The sequence below is a fragment of the Drosophila rhopaloa genome, unplaced genomic scaffold, assembly GCF_018152115.1.
Source record: "Drosophila rhopaloa isolate 14029-0021.01 unplaced genomic scaffold, ASM1815211v1 contig_3, whole genome shotgun sequence".
In the NCBI taxonomy this organism is placed as follows: domain Eukaryota; kingdom Metazoa; phylum Arthropoda; class Insecta; order Diptera; family Drosophilidae; genus Drosophila; species Drosophila rhopaloa.
Genome location: NW_025335123.1, coordinates 8626237 through 8647724, shown reverse-complemented (window position 1 = coordinate 8647724; position 21488 = coordinate 8626237). Strand labels below are relative to the sequence as shown.

Below are 21488 nucleotides of genomic sequence, written 5' to 3'. Positions count from 1 at the left end.
TGATATTTACAGTTCTCATGAAGTTTCAAGCCTACTTAAATAAAAGGAAAATAATGTGGTAGGTATATTTACATATATATATACATATGATTCGAAATATTCAAGTCTTGAATTCGAAATGCGAACGGACAGACGGACATGGATTCTCTTCACTCTTCTGGTGATGCTGATAAAGAACACTTTATAGGATCGTAGATGTCTCGAGCACCGCGTTGAATTTTTTTTTCCTGAAATTATAAAACTCTGCAAGGGTATAAGAATTGAATTAATAGTATTCTTTAACATAAAGAGTATATAAAAAAAAACGAAATTAACTTTAAACTGACATACAAATTTCATGGAACAGGGGTTATTTGTAGTGCCATAAAATAGTAAAAACACGTTCGATTCGAATCACAATTCCCATAATACTTCTTTATTAAAACGCCCACAAATTCAGATCGGATTGCCAGTTGCCCAGATCGAAAATGCGACTGCGTGAGTATAAGTGCTGCCTCCCAACTTCTTAGATCCGCCGGAAAGGCGATAACAAAGCCCACAACATCAATAGGTAGCGAAGAGTCAATTTTGGACCTTCGTAACAGATAAGAGAACATTATGGTAAACACAGGTTTAGATCATATTTTGTATTGGTATTAATTAACATCCAGATATCCAAAGCGTAGACATACAGACAGGACCCGAAGATCCACAGACGAGTAAACATTGGGTTAGCGGGCTTACATAACTGGCAACTGGACCTCCTATTCGTACGGTACAGTACAGTATAGTATATAGTATAGTATATAAAATTAACTAATTCATTTATAAAAAGCAATCATCAAACTTCAAGCCACGCCGCTCCCTAGCAGTTGGTTTGTTTGGTTGTTTGTTGGTGTTATCCTTTATCCCTTTGTGTGGTCTTTGATTTGCATTATCTGGTGTTGTTTCCTGTTTGCTTGAGAGGATTATAGGATTAGGGAATGAGATGGTTGGAACCTGCCTAAGCAAAGCTGCAGCAGGAATTAGTCTTTTTCGCCGTCTTGTAGAAGGCCTTGCTCTGCAGCGACAAATTCTCCGACTTGCTGACCATGTCTTCCAGCTTCTCGCCCCGCTCCAGCACCGCCTCGATGGTGTTCTTCAGGATGATCTTCGTCTCGTCCAAGTCGTTCTGCATTCTCGTCAGCGGATCAGCCTCGACGGGATTCTGGTAGCGTGCTAGAAAAGCTGGCAGCAAATCAAACGAGATGGTAGCCTCCGTTCCATTGGGCCACTGATCCGCCGTCACCTTGGCCGTAAAGTCGTCCAGAATCTTTGTGATAAGTGTGTGCGCCACCCGATGCGGGTACTCATGATCGGCGATCAGGACACCGGCCAGATTGTCCGCCCGCACATAGACATGGCACATGTAGGCGTCCTGTTTGACCGACTGCCGCAGGGCCGGCTGTGTGCGCTCCACAATTGTCTTGGATGCGAAGCTGCAAGTGGGCGGAGAAGGGGGATTGGTGGGTGATTCTCTGAGCCTGCGCGGTTATACTCACGTCATGAACTCGTTGACGGTGCCACGTTGGAAAAAGGAGAAGGACTGCAGGTCGGCGGTTGTCTTCAGGAGACGCGCCTCGCTGGCTCCCTTATGGAAGATGCTCAACGCGAACAGCTTGACCATTTTTACGGGGCTACGTCGATCTGATCTGCGGGTTGCGAAACTACTGAAGTGGGCTGCTGGATCCTATGGCTCTGGGCGGACTCCACTGCGTTGTCCTGAAATGTCCTGCGTTGCTCCGGCGGGTGGGTTTCAGCAAGGGCGCGCTGGCATCCGTGGAAAAGTACGACAAGTGAATTTGTTTAACGCAGTAAATCTGTGCCGTCCCCTGTATATGGCTATGTGTGTATTGTATGGTGGTGTGTCAGCCTTCAAATTGGGGATGGCCCTCCGAAACGATGACTATCGATAGCTGCAATTGAAGTTGAAAAGCTCCAGCATTGCCTAAAAAAACACTTTTTAACGCAAAGTCATAAATAATGCTTTAATTGAAAAAACAAATGTAATCGTTAAGCCCTTTAAAGATTTGTAAAATATATACATCATTAATATAGTTTGAATCTGAATTGTGCAAAAGATCATTTTGTTTTTTACTTTTTAAATATTTGTCAAATTAATAAGGCTGAAAAGTATTTTACTTAATTATATTTTAGTGGCTAAAGCAGAGTTTTCTAGCAGACTAAAATACTTTTAAAAGGTTCAGCCGTATCATTGTATATTTAAAGAGTTTAATCTTTGTTATCCTTTTTTTATTGAATAAATTTCGTACACAATATACGGCCCTTTTAGTTTAATATATATTCCTATGTAATTAACGTTATATCAACACCCTATTAAAACTATCGCTTATCTAGTGAAGGAGTTTGCGTGATCGCCTTGTGCTAAAATCATCGATTGAAACTAATCGAATTGGCGGTTTTTTAATGTAACGGTTTTCTTGGGCATCGCCTTGCAAGCTGGCAAAATTCGTTATTTACTTTGATTGTAAAAATATAAACCAATGGCAAAGCGCGGAAAATTCCAGCGCCTTGCAGAGATGCAACCCACGATGACGCACTTTTCCACAGTGGCGCTGATCGTTTCAAAATCCGCGCCGAATATATTCTACGACAAGATGAGTGGCTTCGAGCGGGGAGTCATCACCTTAACGATCCGTGACTCTCCCAATGACTTGACCAATTGCAAGTGCTGGGGCCAAAGGGCCTGGGTGGACGAGTACGCGGCCATGTTCCACATCGGTCATGTGGTGGATATAGTGGGCGCCAAGGTGATGTCCCTTCCGCAGGTCCTGCCGGGTGAGCAACGTTACCATCCACAGACAACGCTGTCCTGCGCTTTGGTGGTCAATGAGGGATACGGCTATGTGGTGCGGCATGACAGCGATGAGTCCGACACCATAATGGTCCTCCAGCAGCTGCTTCAATGTCCAACCAAGCCACTTGGCGCGGCTCTCAAACTGGCCGATGTTCGTTCCGGGCTGGAGTCCCCCGATAAGATGATCACCGCCTATGTGGATCTACTGGTGGCCGTGGTTGCAGTGCGCCCTGTGCGCGAGATCAAGCGAAAGCTGCCGGCGATCCACAGCAAGGTCCAGGATCTGCTGAACTGCCTGGAGGTCATTGTGATCGATGCCAGTTATCCGGAGGGCATGCTACTCTCCGTTTGGCAGGCGGACTGGATACGGCGTGCCCAGCAGTGGCAGCCACGTCGCACTCTGCTCCATTTGGTGGGTGTGCGGGTCTCCTACTCGGACTTTCATCGTTGTCCTGTGCTTTCCCATTCGAACTGTACACTTATTTGCGAGAATCCCCAGGCAACTGGTAAGGATTGCCAACTGTTGCTGGCCCTCGCCGCCACTGTGCCGCTTAAGAGCTTTGATGGCTGCGCCCAGGCGGAGCTGGACAACCTGCCGGCAGGTAGGTGGTGCTCAGGGATTAATGGTCCTTTACTATACTACTCTGGTTCCCTTGCAGCTGCCAGCATTCAAGCTCAGATGACGGTGAGGCAGATATATTCCCGCGCCGAGGGCGAACTGCAGGATGCTTCCACAAATCAGTTTACATCCGTGCTGTACGGCATGGTCACCAAATTTGACTTGGATGGATTTTCAACGCACATCAACAGGAAGTGGCAAGTGTTTTTTCTATTTCAATAACTTAGAACCGATTTTGTATTGTCATTATCATTCAAAGAAAAAATTTTTTTCATAATTTTTTTTAGTTTAATAAAATTGGTTTAATAAGCATTATCATTTTACAATCCAAATGAAAAGTGCTCGTAAAATATACTTTTATTTTAAAACCACAAAAATGAAATACAAAATTAATTAATGAGGGACAACGTGGCCCATTTCAGCACCGCCTGCCAACGGCTCATACCGCGAAACCTGGAGGATTGCGCTTCGGATGCCTGTCAAATGGAGTTTTTGCTCGGCCTTGATGGGCCTAGATATACCAGCTACTTCAACATCAACATTCAGTTCTCCGACCATACGGGCACCCTTGTCGAGGCGCGTTTAGCTGGCAATCCGGCGGAGCGGATTCTGGGTCTCCAAGCGGATGATTTCGAGCGACTGGCGGATCGTGATAAAAGCGAGCTGAAGTGGAGCATCCTGCTGAAATACTTCGAGACACGATTGCTGGTCAAGAAGTCCGCGGGAATGCGCAATAATCTCGTGGTTCTAGTCGTCGACATGGAAGCCATACCCCTGGGCAAGCTCGTCGAGAAGGTGGCCGCGTTCTAGATGTAATACCATATTCCAAAAAAAGACTGGCGAAATCTACATAAATAGCGATCTTTATTTCGCATTTTCACATAAAATTGTACAACTGCAATACATAAATAGATTAAAAGCGCCTAGAAACTCTGCCTGGATGTGGGTCTTAAGTGGGATACGTTTGGCTCACTGGGATGAATCGTCTAAGTGCCATTTTGCCTAGTGGTGGAGTGGGTGTGGGTTTTGTGTTGTGAGTTGGGCGTTTCAGGTCCATAAAACAGTTTTCGGCCATCATTTAATCTAATAATTTAGGTTTGTGTTTAAATTTGGTATCAAAATGCACTTAGATGACTCCAAAAGCTATAGGATTAATACTTCTTTGAAGTCCTCACTTACGACTGTTTTATTGTTATCAAACGCACTGTATTTAAGACAGCTAAATCCAACACTTAGTCATAAAGGTTTAATACCATAGCACTTAACAATTATGCCAAATAAAATATAAAGTATAATTTTTGGTCAGTTAGGAAAAGTTTAAATCAAATTGTTAATTAAAGGTGATTTACAAATAAATAATTAATTAAAATACAAATTCGAAAAAGAATACAATTTTTGGCCGATAAGGAAAGTTGTAAAATAAATTAGAAATAACAGAGTTAATAGATATCAAAAATAAATCTTAGCCTTAAACATCGAAGAAATAATAACGTACAGATAAAATCCCATCGTTAAAGGATCACCAAATGAAATAAATATCATTAAAATCCAACTTTTAAAATAATATGAAAGCAACGAAAGTTGTGACCTCAACACTTGCCTTACGGCCATGGAACGCACTGTTTAATACGCTTACAAGTTTGCCTCAAACTAATCTCACCTGTTTTGTGATCTATAATCTTTTTGTGGGGGGCTGAATCTGCAGCTGGAGCGGAATGGGGATCACAAGCACCGACTTACAAGCTGCCAGCTGCAGACGCATCTTTGGGCTCAATATCTGCTACTAAACTATATTTATAATCAATCAAAGCTGAGTGTCACATTTCACTATACGAGTATATAAACAACAATTTGGTACAACGCTTAATACTGACCTATGTACAGACATATACACATAACAAACAAATCTGGCTACAGGACGTGGGGGACAAACGATTTAACAGGGGACTAAAATCAATCGGTTTTGGAGTCTGCATTTGTACAGGGAATGATACTGGTAACTACTGAGTTGTGTTGTGTTCTATAGAACTATTTTTCGTAATCCCTTCCTTCGGCTAAATCAACAACATCCACCGTTCAGAAAGAGATAGAGCATTAAACGTCAATCATAAACTCAAACGAAAAACATAAATAAAAAATAAACCTAAGTTAAAGTAAAGTAAAACAATGTCGGGCACCGTCTCTACTTGGAGCCGCCCGTTTGTGAGTGGTGGTGCTGTTGCTGGTGGTGGTGGGATGCGTGATGGTAGTGCGATTGGTGGTGCGACGCTGCTCCACCGCCGAGGGAGCCGCTTCCTCCCCCCGAGGATCCGCCCGCCGTCGAGGAGGATCCCTGGTGGTTCTGGTGCCCCCCCGCGGATGCACCGTGACCTCCAGCACTGTGGTTTAGCGACGGCAGCGACGCGGATGCCGTGGCCGCCACCAGTGCCGCTGCAGCTGAGACAGCCGCCGCTCCAGCGGTGGCCGTATTTAACTTGGTTCCATTGGCATTGTTCACCCGCAGTTGACGGATTTCAGGAAAGAACTCAATCATTAGTATCTCCAGCAGCTCCTGAGGATAATAAATAAAATACAATCAATAGCGTATTTGGTATATTGTATTAAAGCAATGGATATAAGATGGTTAAAGCGTTAACTCACGTAGAATAGCTGCTTGTTGTAGGCGGGATTCTGCAGCGCCTCGAACACCTTGAGGACACCTCGTTTGGCCGCCTGGGCCCCGACCAGGTTGCACAGCACCTCCGGAATGTGGTCTGTGAGCAGCGCCTTGGCCGCAGTGGTTGTCATCTCTCGCATATCCTCCGACCGCGTGGGATAGGCGGAGGCAAGGACGCCGCCCGGCCAAAAGGACTTCAGGATGGCCGAGAAGTAGTTGTGCAGCATGGACTCCTCGAAGAGGTAGGCCACCGATTCGCGGATCTGCCGATTGATCGTCCGGCCGTAGGTGATCTGTACAAAGGAGATGAGGCTCTTGCGTAGCCACTTGAACACACCGCCCATGTCGAAGATCTCGCCCATCAGAGCGTACATTGGTTCAGCTATTGAGTCCTTGCTGTCCAGATCCGCAGCAAGTAGTTTGGCCTCTCCACCGGACTCGCCATCCAGATAGGTGGATATGTCCTCGTCGTCGCGCTGCAGCCCCCAAAAGGGATCGGTGGCCTTGGAGGCCTCGTGTGCCTTCCCTGCATCGCTGCGGAAAAGCGTGGCCAACGAGAATTTGGACTTCTTCGGCGAAGGCAGCGATTGCTTCAGGTGGTCCGAGCTGGGGCTGAGAAACGTGTAGATGGCCTCGCTACCATTCAGATGGTCGTCTTCCAGGATGAACTAAGTGGGCAGAAGAGTATATCAATACAAACTTGTCTAAGCAATGGCTTAAACATTATCTTACATTCAAGAACTTCTGAATCTGTGCCCTGGCCTTCTCCTGGCCATGTCGATCTGTTTTCAGAAAAAAGAACTTGAAGTTCGTGGGCAGGTCGATGGCCTTCAAGTTGGAGCTAACGTGCCGCAGTTTCCGCTGCAGCTCCTTTAAAAATAACAAACTCGTAAGTTATGGTGATATACATCTTATGTTAAATACCCACATGCACTTGGTTGAGGGAGCGCATCACCACCCAGCCGCTGGAGATGCCCGAGGGTCGCTTGCGGAGATTTGCATGACCGCCGTCGCCATTTTTTGATGATGTCGGCTGAACTGGGGCATTTATGTCCTCGTCCACATGCACCAGAATCATAAACTGCAACGATTCCTTCTCATCAGATACCTGGGGAGAAATAAATTGACGGTATTAGCTGTACTTCTGATTGGTAAAACCCCAATACTCACCTCCACACTTTGGATGGTGGCCTTCCACTTGCCCAGGTGCTCCGTCCAGGCATCCGTGCGCCGCAAATGCGCCTCAGTCTGGCGCTTCTCGCTCTTCAGCCACTCCATCTCCTTTTCGAGAATGGACAGCACCTTGGACTCCGGCTTCACCGAGTACTTGAGGGCGTCCAGCGCCTGATTCTTCTTGTCAATGCGTTCCTGTATTTGTTCCAATTTTCGACGTGCATATGACGTGTGGGCGGCCACATCGATGGCGCCACCGGCTCCGCCATTAAGTCCATCCGACCCGCCCGAATGCTCATCCGCCAGCGGCTCCGCAGCGTCGCCAATGGTGTGGCACATCAGCAGAGTGGGATCTGCAATCTCATTGGAGTCCAGCGCCTCCTTGAGCTGGCGGTACTGATCGCTCAGCACAAATGGCGGATAGTACTTCTCCTCCAGCGTGCGCAATACGTTGCGCTGAATGTCGAAGAAGATGTCCGGATCAGCGTCGCCCAGCAGGAACGTCTCGATCAGCTTGCGCTCGTGCTTGTCGATCTGGATCTCGGACTTGGGCACCCGGATATATGTGTAGAAGATCTCCGTGCCCAGCTGGTGGCTGACCGACTTGTGCGCGTGCTTGATCTCCTCCACGGCCAGGTAAAAACCAATCAGGGCACTCGCCTTTAGCGGCTCCAGGAACAGGGTGAAGTAGCGACGGCCCACCGCAGTGTTTAGGATCTCGACCAGCGTCAGGTCCTATAAAAATAAATTGGATAAAGCCATTAACAATTGGGCCTTGAAAACTAAGCTTTTAATTCCAAGAGTAATAATGTAAGTATTATTCATATTAAAAAAGTACTATAAACTTTTAAAAATAATATAGCAATAACAAATTGTGATTTCATGCAGAAAATAACTTATAAACTACAAGTAAACAAACGATTTCGAATTTGTTTAGTGTAAGTTACAATTCTTATAATTAGCTACACTTATTTTATTATACATCAACAAATATGTGCAACGCAAACTATCCACAGGGGATTACTTACAATATCGCTGGAATAGTTGCCATTCCAACCGAACTTGGCAAGGTTCTTTTCGCACTCGCCCTTGGCCATCGTGAGTTGGCGAACGTAGCGCTTCAGCCGGACGGCGGCCGTGAGCTCTGACTTGGAGAGCGAGTGGTCCTCGTGGTCCGGATCTAGGCCTTTGGCACGCTGTAGGTTCTGCATGGTGGTGGCATGCATCAGGTCGTTCACAATGCTCTTGCGGATGAGCGAGAGCTCCTCAAGGTTGCCCGAGTTGTTGATGATCTTGAGGAAGTCCTCGAAGCTGGCTGCGTACTCGTAGCTACGCTTGCTCATCGCCGCCGCCGCCAATCGAGTCTCAATGTTCTGCACCACCTTCTGGTTGATGTAATCCGGAGCGGTCAGCATTTTGATCATGGGAAAGAATACTATGGATGCGATAGATTGGTAAATTGGATATCTTTGTGATTCCGACCGCTACTTACTCTTGTAGGACAGAATCTCGCTGAGCAGAACCTTTAATGGGGGCAGGGAGTAACCGCGCGGCAGCAGCAGGATCACCATAATCTCGCACAGCTTGCGCAGGAATTCCATCTCCATCTCCTCATCGGCGAGGTACGAGTTGGTACTAAAAACTGGCGGCGAGTTTGTTTCAGCCCTAGAGAATGAAAACCAATTTAGTCAAGGATTATACGTAGTTAATAAACTATTAATTATAAAAACTACTATTCAAAAAAAATTAACACAAAATCTTATAGTAAAAAAACCTCTATAATCGTAAAACAATAGAATGCAAAGTAATCAATGGTATTGCCAATAGGCGATTTCCGCTTATTGATTACCAACTTGATGATTTGCGATTAATGACTATTCTCTGACGCATTTAAATTACACTTAATTCTGCGCACCGCATTCTTCCATGATAAATTACTGTGAACGCAAAAGCATACAACCTTTGTTGTATCGAATTTCAAATTATATCTTATTATATCTTATCAAAAATACTATTGCTTGGATTTCTTTGTTTTAAGCATTATTAAAAAATATGTTAATTCTAATCTCACAATTTCAGGGGATATTTTGGTATTTTAATTTAAAATATCTTTGATTGAAAAGGTTAAAGACACTTAAAGATACTTAGTCCTTCGTAAGTATAACTAGTATGTATAAAATGAGCTTAAATTTGTACGGGCAATGAGCTTATCAGCTTCTTGATCCTTGAGCTACAATGTTAGCATTAACACTTGAAATTAAAGAACTCACGCTCTGGCCTCAGCAATGCGAATCTTCTCCAGATGCACTGTCACTCTGTTGACCATGTCCACGGCGATAATCTTGGCGGCGTCCATCCTGGTAGCCCGTTCATGAATCTTCTGTATGGCGTTCCACAGATCCTCGCGCACCACATCGTTGATGAGCTTGGGCTTGGTGACCACATAGCTAGGACACAGGTAAACTATCAGTTTATATTTCCCCGGATCAAATGGTGAACTCACCCCAACCAGGGCAGCATAAAGTCGCGCAGCACATACTCAATGATCTGTTGGAGCTGCAGGTCTACTGTTTTGCCGAAAATCAGGGGCAGATTTGATGGATTCTTGATGGGCTTGGGCAGATCGAAGATGTTGCTCCTGCGGGTAAGGGGAGATGAATTTATAGAGCGTGTGTAAAGTAAGCCGGGCAAAGTCCGGAACTCACTTGGTGGCATTGTAGAGCAGTCGCGAGGACACGCGACTTGGTGGCGTCGGCTCGTTGGTGGTGAATATATAATGGATATAAACGGTGCCCGCCACAGCTGTCGGAGAGATAAGGGCAATTAGATATTTGGCAATTTTAATTAGGCGCTCGCTCGGAACCGATTGGCGATAAGGTGACTCATTCAACCATATATTCCAACGGCCTGGAGGCGTGCCGGAAGACTTACCCGCAAAGACCAAGACCAGAGAATAGACTACGAAGGCGAAGAAAAGAAAGAAGGTGGGATAATACCAGATGACGGCCAGCAGTGTAAGCGTGATGCCCGAAACAATAATCCTCCAATTTAATTGCAGCGCACGTAGTAGTCTGTAATGGATTTTTGGTTAGTTATCTTTAAAAATGGGGATTGTAATAAAGGGTTTCTGAATTTACCGGGTGGCCAGGAGCGTGAGGCGCTGCGTAGCCGTTGTGGATGGCTCCGGTTCGATGGGGAACAGCGGCAAACGGCGGCGATTCTCCATGGCGTCCGCTGCGTACTCCTCCGATTTCATCGGCCAATTGACTCCGCTTCCGGGCAATCACTGCCTCTCCTTATTGACTGCTTGACTTCTGAATATTTGATGAGTTTCGTACATTTCCGACCCGCTGGCCATTAAAAATAGTTCTCAACAATTGCGTCAATTCCGCTTTGCTCTGGTGTGGTGTCCAGCTCCTCCTCCTCCTCCACCACCGACGCCCTCCACGAATGAAAACCGAACACAAATATGGTACCGTATCGGTTTTTGGAAAAGCGTAGCGTCGTATATGAAATGTATATAAATATATTGTGGCAGATACAGAGACAGCTGTCTGGGAATCGAAATCGGAATCACAACTGTCAGCTATATGTGCCAAATCAATACTGGGCGACGCTGCGGATCCCGCAACAAGTTGATTGGCAGCTTTATCCGGAGTTTTGATTCCGAGGAAATCAAAACAAGCTGCTCTGATTGCCTGATTGTTGTTGCTGGCGCTGGTGCTGCCGCTGCGCAGTTGGGATCGGTTCAAGGGCTTATCGGCCCTGATAGTACGTCATGCCCGGCTATATCCACTATCTTTACTGTTGTGTTTATAAAAACATATATGTATATGCATATCCAGCCCTACCTCACCGATAGACCTAAGGGCACTCCTATCGGTGGCCCATCGATAGTTTTATATCGACTATCGACTTCAAGTTCAAATGAATATTCAAATTAGATTTTAAAAATGAAATAAAATCTAATTGGGATTTGAAAAATTGCTAGTTAAGATAACGGAAAAACATTAATTTCGAGGGAAATGGGCAAATCTATATTTTACGAATATTAATATAAAGTATATATATTGAAAATCAATTGTCAAATCAGCTCAAAAAAATAAGACATAACCTGGCAAGAACGGAAGCCAATTTGGTTTTCTGTAAAATAAGTATTTTATTTCAACGTCAAAATACCGTCGAATCTTACACAAACAAAAATTAAAGTAGCTTTTTTTTAAAACAAAAAAAACACAAAACCAAGTTTTGTCTGTCTATAAAAAGGCGTTTAAGAATAAACAAAAAAAGTCATTCTTTCGTCATTTTTAAATAATATAAAACATTTTTTTAATTAAAAAATTCCACCGAACTAAAAGGCATTGTTTGTCATAAGAAACTAGATATATGTACATATGTACATATTTCCAGTGACTTTGTGTTTGCACACATTTTTTTATTGTTTACATGACATGGCTGCTTGCGAATCTCCATTGTTATTTAATGACAAAAACTAACTAGACTTAGTTTATTTGGGAAACATTTTTGGTATTTCAAGCTTTTTGTTTGTTTGTTCGTATGACACGCGGTGCTTTTGTAAGCTGAATGACTAGCCGGATTCCCCCACAACCCAACGAACTCTCCACCCCAACCGACTCAAAATAAATGCCTCCAGCTCCTCTAGAGAGTCCTAATCCTCTACTGCTCCTTGGCCAGGCGGCGCAGTGCACGCTTCCTGGTGCCGAGGATGTTCTTCAGCACCACGCTGCGGGCGAACTGCTCGCCGAAGACCGCCTCCGTGAAATGGATGACCAGCTGCAGCAGGGCATGTGGAAGGTAGCCCGCCGTCTGGGTGGCAATGCCCAAGGTGGACAGCGCCGAGCGCACGTATGTCTCCGGCGAGGGAGCGAATACGCTGGCCTTGCGGATCTTCGACATGTTGGTGGCCACGAAGCCTGGCTGGACGCTCTGGATGAGGATGCCGTGCTCCTTGTACTCCGTCTGCAGATCGTCACTGAATTTGTTCACGAAGGCCTGCAAATAAAATTCAATTAGTAAGGATTTTACTTTAAAGTCAGTTTAAAACATAAACTTATCATATACAGAATACCACTGCATGGCATTATAAACTAATGAATTTTCTGATAGATTTCATAGGTATTTACATAAGAAATTACATAGAGGATCAGCAATAAAAACTACTGATAAAATAACCCATTTTGTAAGATAGAGCGCTGATAGAGCTCAAAGCAATATAGTAATACTGTATAACAAGGTTTAAGAATATATATGTTACTTGGAGTGCATAGGGTATTTTAAATATAATGGCATTCTTTAAGATTGAAAAAACCCTTACCTTAGTGGAGCTATACACGCTCAACAGGGGATTGGGAATGACTCCGGCGGTGGACGACAGGTTGATGATCACTCCGCGGCGCTGGGTAATCATGCCCGGTAGGTAAAGTGCGGTCATGTGAGTCACCGAGTGAATGTTGGCAGCCACAATGTCACGGAGGAACTTCGGATCGGCCTTGTAGCAGTCCAGGAAGTACTCCGGATGGCTGTAGCTGATGCCCACGTTGTTGACCAGCACTCCGATGTTTAGGCCAGTGGTCTTTTCGCGAATCTTTTCGTAGATCTCGGTGCCGCCGGTGAAGTCCACATCGATTACACGCACCTCCACGCCGTATTTATCACCTGAAAGTATGCAGCAACGAGTTAGAGCGTTTAAACGCCTTTCGTGACTTGACTTACCTATCTCCTTGGCCACTAAATTTAGTTTTTCCAACGATCTACTGATCAGCACAAGTTTCAGTCCCCTGCGAGCCAGCTAAAATGAGTTAAATAAATATTAATTTATAATACAGCAAGCATAAAGGTTGAGAATTTTTTTTTTAATGTTGCTTTAAAACTATTACTTTAACTATTCACTAGAAAAATGATTTGATTTATGGTGTAATAATTAAACAGGCATAATTTTAATTTATCATTAATAAAAATGCCAAAATATTTGCTAATATTAAATATCGCAAGCCTAGTTATATTTACTGACTTTTGGACAATACGTTTTTGTACATTAAATCCAATCGAAAAGTCAACGATGGTGGCTTGCACGACTATGTTATAAGACTTCTAGGTTCTAAACATGAAAGTAAAACTAAGTAAGCAAGTTAAGAGAAGAACTGGGAGTTATTTCTGCGTACTGTTTACATAAACAAAACCATTCGTGGGGGAGCCGCGTATAAATTTGGAGTGAACATTGAACCATTTCCAGTGCGTCCGACGCATGCCGAATGCTAATTTAGCAGAAGCTCCGGGCGGGGCCCTATAGCGCTATACCCACTCGGGCGACACGTGTTTCCTATAGGTTCCAGCTTCTAGCTTCGTTCCAAGTGAGAATTACAAAATAAAATAAAAAAAACTGGGAAACGCCCGTTTTCCAAAAAAAAAAAACAAAACAACTGCGACTGCACTTTGTAAAAATAAATAATGAAAAGTGCAAGTGCTAAGCCTGCAAATGTAGCAATTTTCAGTCAAGCAAACACCATTAGGGAATGTTTGCGACCGGACTGGGGACTGGAGATCGATTTCAAAGTGCAGATTCACTTGACAAATGCATTGGCGGCGCAAAAACCAATGTCCAAGTCATTGTGGGCGATGCTCAATTCGGTAATTAGTAATTACTAATTATTCATTAAGTTTCTCTGACCCGCTTCCCGTTTGCAAAAGTCATTAGTTGCGAACGGACTTTGCTTGCTGGCCAAGATTGGGTCAGCACCATGTCGACGTTTACGTACCTCCTTAGCATAGGCCTTGCCAATTCCATCAGTCGACCCGGTGACAACTGCAAATTATACAAGTTAGCCAAAGGTTCCAAGGGTTATCAGCGGAGTGGTCTGTGGGGCGTGGGGACCGTTCTTATCGCACACAGTGAAAAAAATTACACCCAGCTAGTAGCTCTATTGGAAATTCTAATTGAATAAACCATAGATTTTTGGCAACTTTAAAGCTTTTATTTTGAAATATGGACGTAACTAGCATTAAAAAAACCATATTTTGTACATTAAAATGTTTTTGGGAAAAATATATATTAATTATGTACATTTAGATTTATTTGCTTTGTTAAAATATAAAAATCGAATCACTATATATTCATTTCATATAATATTGTGAAAATATTAAAGGAATATTTCAAAAACAATATTACTATAAGGTTTATAATTTTTTTGAGAATTGGGAATATATTTAGGAACATGATTTTATTGTGTTTTAAAATATGATTTCCAGCTGCTGCTTTGACAAAATGGTAGGGGTTACTTTTTTCACTGTGCACTTGAATGGCCCCCTTTTACCACTCCTTTCCGGTGTGTTTTTCCTAGCAACCGACTCACCTGCCCACTCGCCCATTTTGGAAAGATCCACGGAGGATCCGAACACCTTGGGCCCCACCACATTGGCGTAAATCCAGGGCAGGACCTTCCGGAAGACCTGGAAGCCCACGATTCCGATGGCCAGACCGCCCAGCAGGCTCAGCACTCGAGAATTATTCTCCTCCATGATGAGTATTATGTATTTCCTGTTTCTTTTGGCTGCTATATACCGCGATCGGGTGTTCGGCTATAGCCTCTGCCGGCTGATTAGTTTCTGATTCTCCGATTTGGTTTTCAGCTGAAATGCCGAAATGCCGACGACGCTGCTTTTTCTCTGCCTTTTCCGACTGCGCTGCGTTTGTACAATTGTATTTGTGGTCGTATTGTATCGCAGCAATTCCACACAACACACACCCTTCAAAATCAGCAGTGATTTTCGATTTCTCGATTTTAGTACTGGTAGCTTTCGGTCTCTCCTGATTATTATTCAAAATGCGTTTTCTTTGAAAGGAGAATCAAATAAAGTAGAAGGGTAAAATAAAAACAAATGGAAAAAGCGATTGAATGTCAATTGTCCACGGCACAAAAGCAAATGAACGGTTCTTTTCCTATATACATATATATCTCGGCATGTGCCCCCTTCTGTTAGTGTGTGTGCGCCACTTATGTCATTTCATATCGCACACACGTACACCCCAATAAAAGCAAAGATAAGGGCGGCTGCAAACAGTGACCGCGAAAATAATCGCCCCAAGAACAGTTATGTTGCATTGCGCGACTGTGAAAAGGGGATGAAAATAGAACCTACCACTTTTGGGAAAGGAAAAACCTTTTCCAGGTTATGAATTCTGAAAACCTTTAAAATAGGCTACTAATTTAAATTTTTGTAATAAAAATTGTAATGTAAAGGATAAATTATCAAATTTACGACCCTGAAAGCTTAAAATTGAGATTTGCTTTTAAAAATTTCAAGGTACGGTTTTGGTTTTAGAATCGATTTAATATTGTAAGATTTATGAAAACCATTTTAAATAAAATAACCCTTTAAAAAATCGTTAACAATAAAGAATTCGCGCCTGCCATGTTTTTTTAGTCGCATATGTTAAGCAATCACTGTAAGTTCTATGTTCTCACCAATACACACCAACTTGGGGCCAACCACCGAATTAGTTTTACAGTTATACTGCACATGCGCAGGAAGCATCAATAAGTGCGATAAACAATTTAACTTGAACTATTTAGTTGCTGTGCTGTAGGGTAATTAAAGTCGTTTAAATTCCTGATATTCTGAGCAACGCCTGCTAAGTTAACGGTAGTTTTGAGAGAAAACGAGATGGCACTAGAAATGCCACTTCCGTGAAAAATCCTTTGCCTATCGATAACTATCGGTTTTTAATCGCTTTTTGAATTTTAAGCCTAATTCGATTGTAGAAGAATGGTAATTTAGCTCTTAATTTCTTCTAAATACTAAATAACACATTCTTTTTATTTATACTTAAAGCTTTTGTTTTCTTTTCATGCAAAACGTAACGGATTTATGGACCATGTTTAGTACATAGGTGGAAATCTCTAGATTCCGAAGATGCTGAGAGAGATGCTGGTTTTTCGGAGCGGATTCAGTGCCGCAGCAATTGTGGGTGAGGGAACAACAACGTCTACGGCCCGGCAAACGCGTCTGTACGGCCGTATTTATAAATTCAAACCCTCCGTCGATCTGAAAAGAGCTTTAACTTGGCCAAATTCATGCGAAACTCAGCTGCCAAAAGCAATATACTTGCCATATTTTAAGAAGAACTCGTACTTTGTAATTGTTTGAGCTTGAGAGGTGAGTCTCCTATTTATTTTTGCGTTTGGGAGGGGGCTTTCGTTTCGTTTAGATTCGGCTCCTACGGATAGGATAATAGGGATGCGGATGCTGGCCATGCGCAGAGCATGTCCTGACCTACATTCTCGCTTATTGGCCATCCAAGCAGCAGTTGCAAAAAGATAAATACACACGCAACACGAGCTGATTAATAAACGCTTTTCCGATTTTCCAATTTTGCGACTTTTTTCCCCCCAGCCACATGCGCTGAAAAGTTGACAAACAAAAATATTCGCAAAAGGACTGTCTGGGAAATGTAAAACCCAGATCCGGATAACGTCCTCAAGTGCAATATGTCCAATATATTGCCGCAGCGCAATCGATAAGCAGTGCAATCCGTAGACGTGTCGCATTCCAAAGAATAATCCAAAAAATGCAGTGGGACGCTGATGCAGTTGGATCGATATAGAACAGATTACAGGCGCGTTCATATGTGCATATCCTGCGGTGAGTGGCGCCAGTTGGTGTATCCCATATCCTGTATCTCGGCATACCCAGATACTCTGTTGCAGTGATGAGATCGAGGCTGTTTTGGATACTGGCGATTATATACTCCTCACTCCACCACATCGGATCGGGCTCCACGTCGACCACATGTGAGTCTGCCATCCGCAAATCCCTAAGCCAGCATTAACTTCTGAACAACTTGAAAATTGGATAATATTTATTTGGCTAACTTATTGCATTTGAAATATTGATTCCTCACTAACAAATAACAAAATTTTGTGTACGTTTAAAATACGTTTTTATAAACAAAATAATGAATTGTTTGTATTAATACATTTTTAATTGTTTTGTTCTTGCTTCCTGTGACAAGTTTAATATGATTTTTTGTCTGGGTTTTTAATAGAGGCAGAACAACATTTATTTGATTTTTATTAAATATCAGAAAAAAAATATATTATTTTATTTTTGTAAGTTTTTAAACAAGCTTTAAAAGTGTGTAATCTTTAAAAAATACATTCTGCATGTCATAATAATGTAATAATCACAAAAGTATTTACTTGATATTTTAAAATATCAGTAACAATATAATTTTATTTAATTTTGGTTTCCATTTAAGCAATGTATTTATGACATTTTTGTAATAATGACGTTTTCAAATTTAGACTACTTTTTATATATTTTGATTTTTTAGTATTGATTTTTAAAGTAGAAAAAGACTAATTTAATATATCTATTTGTATATTTAAAAAACAGTAAAACGACCGCGAGCTGGCGATCCCTTCGACACGTTTCCGAAGAACTTCTGGCAGGAGTTCTCGTCGCCGTTCACCGACACGCCCGAGGATGAGGAGCTGGAGGTCACCGAGACGACCACCCACGAGCCGTTCCCCTTCTTCGCCGATCCGTACACCACCCTGAACATCAGCACCCAGCTCTCGTCCAGCGTTTATCTGCACTGCCGGGTGAACGATCTGCAGGGCAAGACGGTGTCCTGGATGCGGCGACGTGGCGAGGACCTCACCCTGATCACCTTTGGCCAGCACACGTACAGCGGCGACTCCAGGTATTCGCTGGAGTTCGAGGAGCCCAACGATTGGAAGCTGCTCATCCAGTTCGCCAACGAGCGGGACGAGGGTCCCTACGAGTGCCAGGTGTCCTCGCATCCGCCGCTCGTCCTGCTGGTCTATCTAACGATAATTGGTGAGCAGATGGATTGGCCAGGACCACTGTACCGTCTACATATACATCTCCTTGCAGTTCCTCACGTGGAGATCCTCGACGAGCGGGGCTCGGCTACGCCGGAGAAGTACTACAAGGCTGGCAGCACCATCGAGCTGCAGTGCGTCATTTCCAAGATTCCGCATCCCTCCTCCTACATCACCTGGCGGCACGGACCGCGTCTGCTCAACTACGACACTAGTCGCGGTGGAATCAGGTAGAATTTTCATTAAGATATGGGGTTCTTGTAAAGGCATAAAAGTCTTATAACGAAAAAAGCCCGTAAAAAGATACAAAGTCCATGTATTTTTCAAATATAGATATTAATTTTTAACAACGATAAATGGACCCTAAATAGCTATAGAGTCAATGTAAATATACAAAGTCCATATAAAGATATACATTTCATTTAAAGGATAAGAGGTGCTCAGAAAATATTAAAATGTAAAGCTTATTCTTTTTGAATTACTAATACATTCATATGTGAAGAATTTCTTATTTATTGGTTACATTGAGTTCATTTAAAGTAAAGTTTATACAATGTAAACGAAAATTTGTTTTGTAGTTTTTTTTCAGTTTTTATTTTACAATTTCTGCTTAAATTTTTAATTTAAATAGAAAATATATATATTATTTATGGGAGATTCCTTAATTTTAAATAAGTTTTTTTTTGGGTAAATTCTTTCTTATACAAATGCCATTGATAAAGACTTTTATTGGATTTTCACTGTGATAAGCGGTCTTACTGTAGGGTTTGTTCTTTAACTACTTAATTAAGATAAGCCTTCCAATATGCTTATACATACTACATATGTATATACCTATATGTACTGACTCTTATTCGACTTGGTTTTGGCTTTAGATCAGTGATCATAATAACTAAGTGAAAACTTATTAAGCTCATATTTTAAGTGTTCCACTTTCTATGAATCCTTGATAATATTGCTCTATTTGCATACTTGTAGTGTGAAGACGGACATGCTGCCAGGACGAGCGCTGAGTCGCCTGTACATCGCCAATGCCAATCGCCAGGACACCGGTAACTACACCTGCATGCTGGGCAATGAGATTACGGAGACGGTGGTGGTCCATGTGCTGAACGGTAGGTGGTGATTTCAATTGGCGGCGATATGTGGTATTAATTATAACCCGAAATTTCAGGTGAGGAGCCCGCCGCCATGCAGCATGCGAATGGAAGCCGCCAAAAGGTCAACGCCTCCACAATGGTTGTGTTATTTCTAATGTCCTTTTCCGAAATCGGTAGGGTATTGGGATTGGGAATGGGACGGGGATTGGGATGGGGATGGGGAATGGGACGATGACGGCGCGACGGGAAGCAGGGATCCTAGATCCCAGATTCCATTTTTGTGGCGCGGGAAATGCATACACCAAAAGAATCTTGTCCAGGATTGCATTTTCGACTTTTACTCTAATCATGGGTTGTTTAACATACGATACATAGCATAAACCGAATACTAAACTTAAGTCAAATGTATTTAAAAACCGGAAATCGAAAGATCAAAAACAAAAAGAAAAACAAAGGAAACGAAAAGGAAAACTCGTATTAGTAAGGGCGTACGCGAATATAGATGAGAAATTGATTTTTAGCGCTAGAACATAAAATTATTATCATAATCGAATCAAATCAAATTGTACTACCAAACAGCCGTGTTTTTGTTGGCTACATATTGATCTTATATACATACACGCATCTATCTATCCATATTTAGCTCTTTGTTACCTCCACGTCATTATGGAAATACCTAGATTTGTAAGGTCCAAGTACAAGTCCAAGCTTAATTGTTTCTCGCTCGAAAAACCGCCTTCCAAAGGTCGTCTAATCAAATCCCCCGTAACGCTCGTGTGTATCCCATATACATATAGTGTACACCTCCGATCCAAGGCCTTGTTAAAGAAAAATGGTTGTAGCTTCTTGAAATCAAACAGCATATCAGTTGGGATCATTCTAATCGTAATAATAATCAATACTGATCGAAATCGTAGCTTCATCCTTGATTCGTTTTTTGCCCTTTATCTCAGATTGAAATATATTTGAATCCATTGATGATGATAACCGGAGAGTTTAGGAAGCAAAACAAAAAACCAATTTGTTTTTAACTTATGAAATAATTCCATAAAATTACGAATGCGTGAGCTTGATCAGAAGTTAGATTTTGCCTGAGTTATACCATGATTTATTGAAAGCAAAAAATGTAGAAATTAAAGAAGACAAACACTTAGGAAATGTTTAACGTTAACATAACTGTGCCATTCTAAATGGATACATATCGTTTAATTGTTGTTAATTCGGTTGCGGAACCAATGACCATTTGAGGCAGAAGAAATTATAAATAATTGTATATTTGTATTTGTATCTTTTTGGCAAGAAAATCGAAAACACAACACAACTCGGACCAATGGGTAAATACTTGATTGTTTGATTGTAAACGGTCCCAAAACCAAAACACTAAAGAGTAATTCAATTAAGTGAAATAAATCACGATCAAGAACAAGAAGCAAATGGATATTTTCCATATTAATTTTTCGATTTTGGGCGCGAGGTGAGGAACAATCATTCGGTGTTCATACAGCCAGTGCCCACTGTATCCCCTCCACATGCGAGTATATTCATTTGTCTTTAGCTTTAGCTTCAAACGATCAGCGCCTATAAAAACACAAAAAAAATTTCAAAATTCTTACTCACTGACGGCTTTCCAAATTCATATTGCTTTCAAGATCGGTTAATATACACTCTTTTTACAAATTGTATTATGAAATCAAAGCTCAGCTTGGAATACACAAAAAAACAAAAAACATAAGAAATGAAAATATTGATAGGGCTCGAGGCCCAAGTACTTGGGTAAACTAATTTCAAATGGTCCAGTGTAGTTATTGTAAATTATTCAAATTGATCCCGACCCAAATCGGTCCTTGGTCTGAATCCTTGGAGTATGCCCTTAAATAACACAAAAGAAAAACAAAACAAAACAAAATGTTGGAGTGAGATAACGAAACAATACTTAGAGACTAAAGAAAGTGACGAAACGAAACTTTTAGAAAGATTTTGGTTACAGAATTATATTTAATAATTACTACAATTAAAATTGAGATTATAAAACTACATACATACATAATGTATTACGCGGACGTCCTCTGGTCAATAACCAATGCGACTGCGACGGCCCCAAAAGATACCGTCATTGTCAAACAACAAACAAGCAACTAAAAATTAATGCAAAATTGTATAAAACCACACGAACACATTTGTTTTTTCTATTAAAACATTTAAAACATCAACGGTGCTTTTCAATTCCCCATTGAACACG

The 21488-nt window shown here is 42.2% G+C and overlaps 5 protein-coding genes across 6 annotated transcripts; 2 read left to right on the top strand and 3 right to left on the bottom strand.

Moving 5' to 3' along the window:
- Positions 1-387: 387 nt before the first annotated feature.
- LOC108040118 (synaptobrevin homolog YKT6) lies at positions 388-1895 on the bottom strand. Its single transcript, XM_017117391.2, has 2 exons — positions 1521-1895; positions 388-1457 (listed from the first exon to the last, which is right to left on the bottom strand). The coding sequence occupies exons 1-2, from the start codon at positions 1643-1645 to the stop codon at positions 983-985; spliced, it is 600 nt and encodes a 199-aa protein (XP_016972880.1). The 5' UTR covers positions 1646-1895; the 3' UTR covers positions 388-982.
- Positions 1896-2446: 551 nt separating this feature from the next.
- On the top strand, positions 2447-4268 carry LOC108046414 (protein hold'em). Its single transcript, XM_044461174.1, has 3 exons — positions 2447-3438; positions 3496-3652; positions 3878-4268. The coding sequence occupies exons 1-3, from the start codon at positions 2523-2525 to the stop codon at positions 4263-4265; spliced, it is 1461 nt and encodes a 486-aa protein (XP_044317109.1). The 5' UTR covers positions 2447-2522; the 3' UTR covers positions 4266-4268.
- An 85-nt stretch (positions 4269-4353) lies between these two features.
- On the bottom strand, positions 4354-11131 carry LOC108046413 (sorting nexin-25). The gene is made up of 12 exons (XM_017126071.2): positions 10422-11131; positions 10216-10355; positions 9990-10086; positions 9788-9922; positions 9555-9731; positions 8777-8949; positions 8313-8719; positions 7282-8019; positions 7040-7219; positions 6844-6981; positions 6096-6779; positions 4354-6006 (listed from the first exon to the last, which is right to left on the bottom strand). Exons 1-12 carry the CDS (start codon positions 10538-10540, stop codon positions 5638-5640), a joined length of 3357 nt encoding a protein of 1118 aa, XP_016981560.1. The 5' UTR covers positions 10541-11131; the 3' UTR covers positions 4354-5637.
- A 517-nt stretch (positions 11132-11648) lies between these two features.
- Positions 11649-15225, bottom strand: LOC108046412 (very-long-chain 3-oxoacyl-CoA reductase). Its single transcript, XM_017126070.2, has 5 exons — positions 14655-15225; positions 14061-14107; positions 13018-13093; positions 12620-12960; positions 11649-12297 (listed from the first exon to the last, which is right to left on the bottom strand). Exons 1-5 carry the CDS (start codon positions 14818-14820, stop codon positions 11962-11964), a joined length of 966 nt encoding a protein of 321 aa, XP_016981559.1. The 5' UTR covers positions 14821-15225; the 3' UTR covers positions 11649-11961.
- A 916-nt stretch (positions 15226-16141) lies between these two features.
- Positions 16142-21428, top strand: LOC108046410 (fibroblast growth factor receptor 3). Of its 2 annotated transcripts, XM_017126068.2 has the most exons (7): positions 16142-16458; positions 16696-16944; positions 17010-17093; positions 17698-18144; positions 18202-18379; positions 19128-19264; positions 19324-21428. In XM_017126068.2, exons 2-7 carry the CDS (start codon positions 16887-16889, stop codon positions 19482-19484), a joined length of 1065 nt encoding a protein of 354 aa, XP_016981557.1. In that variant the 5' UTR covers positions 16142-16458; positions 16696-16886; the 3' UTR covers positions 19485-21428. The 2 variants fall into 2 exon arrangements, with proteins under 2 accessions (XP_016981557.1, XP_016981558.1); XM_017126069.2 differs by having other exon boundaries at positions 16142-16944.
- Positions 21429-21488: the final 60 nt, after the last annotated feature.

What these genes read in the sequence shown, in the direction of transcription:
- LOC108040118 (XM_017117391.2), bottom strand. Translation starts at nt 1,645, where the DNA reads ATGGTCAAGCTGTTCGCGTTGAGCATCTTCCATAAGGGAGCCAGCGAG. An exon ending in ACCGTCAACGAGTTCATGAC is followed by an intron (nt 1,458 to 1,520) that starts GTGAGTATAACC and finishes GCCCACTTGCAG; the next exon opens with CTTCGCATCCAAGACAATTG.
- LOC108046414 (XM_044461174.1), top strand. Translation starts at nt 2,523, where the DNA reads ATGGCAAAGCGCGGAAAATTCCAGCGCCTTGCAGAGATGCAACCCACG. An exon ending in GCTGGACAACCTGCCGGCAG is followed by an intron (nt 3,439 to 3,495) that starts GTAGGTGGTGCT and finishes GTTCCCTTGCAG; the next exon opens with CTGCCAGCATTCAAGCTCAG. An exon ending in ACGCACATCAACAGGAAGTG is followed by an intron (nt 3,653 to 3,877) that starts GCAAGTGTTTTT and finishes GGCCCATTTCAG; the next exon opens with CACCGCCTGCCAACGGCTCA.
- LOC108046413 (XM_017126071.2), bottom strand. Translation starts at nt 10,540, where the DNA reads ATGAAATCGGAGGAGTACGCAGCGGACGCCATGGAGAATCGCCGCCGT. An exon ending in CTCACGCTCCTGGCCACCCG is followed by an intron (nt 10,356 to 10,421) that starts GTAAATTCAGAA and finishes AATCCATTACAG; the next exon opens with ACTACTACGTGCGCTGCAAT. An exon ending in TTTATGCTGCCCTGGTTGGG is followed by an intron (nt 9,732 to 9,787) that starts GTGAGTTCACCA and finishes CCTGTGTCCTAG; the next exon opens with CTATGTGGTCACCAAGCCCA.
- LOC108046412 (XM_017126070.2), bottom strand. Translation starts at nt 14,820, where the DNA reads ATGGAGGAGAATAATTCTCGAGTGCTGAGCCTGCTGGGCGGTCTGGCC. An exon ending in GCAAGGCCTATGCTAAGGAG is followed by an intron (nt 13,094 to 14,060) that starts GTACGTAAACGT and finishes AACTCATTTTAG; the next exon opens with CTGGCTCGCAGGGGACTGAA. An exon ending in GCGTGTATAGCTCCACTAAG is followed by an intron (nt 12,298 to 12,619) that starts GTAAGGGTTTTT and finishes TTTTATTTGCAG; the next exon opens with GCCTTCGTGAACAAATTCAG.
- LOC108046410 (XM_017126068.2), top strand. Translation starts at nt 16,887, where the DNA reads ATGCAGTTGGATCGATATAGAACAGATTACAGGCGCGTTCATATGTGC. An exon ending in GGGCTCCACGTCGACCACAT is followed by an intron (nt 17,094 to 17,697) that starts GTGAGTCTGCCA and finishes TTTAAAAAACAG; the next exon opens with TAAAACGACCGCGAGCTGGC. An exon ending in ACTAGTCGCGGTGGAATCAG is followed by an intron (nt 18,380 to 19,127) that starts GTAGAATTTTCA and finishes GCATACTTGTAG; the next exon opens with TGTGAAGACGGACATGCTGC.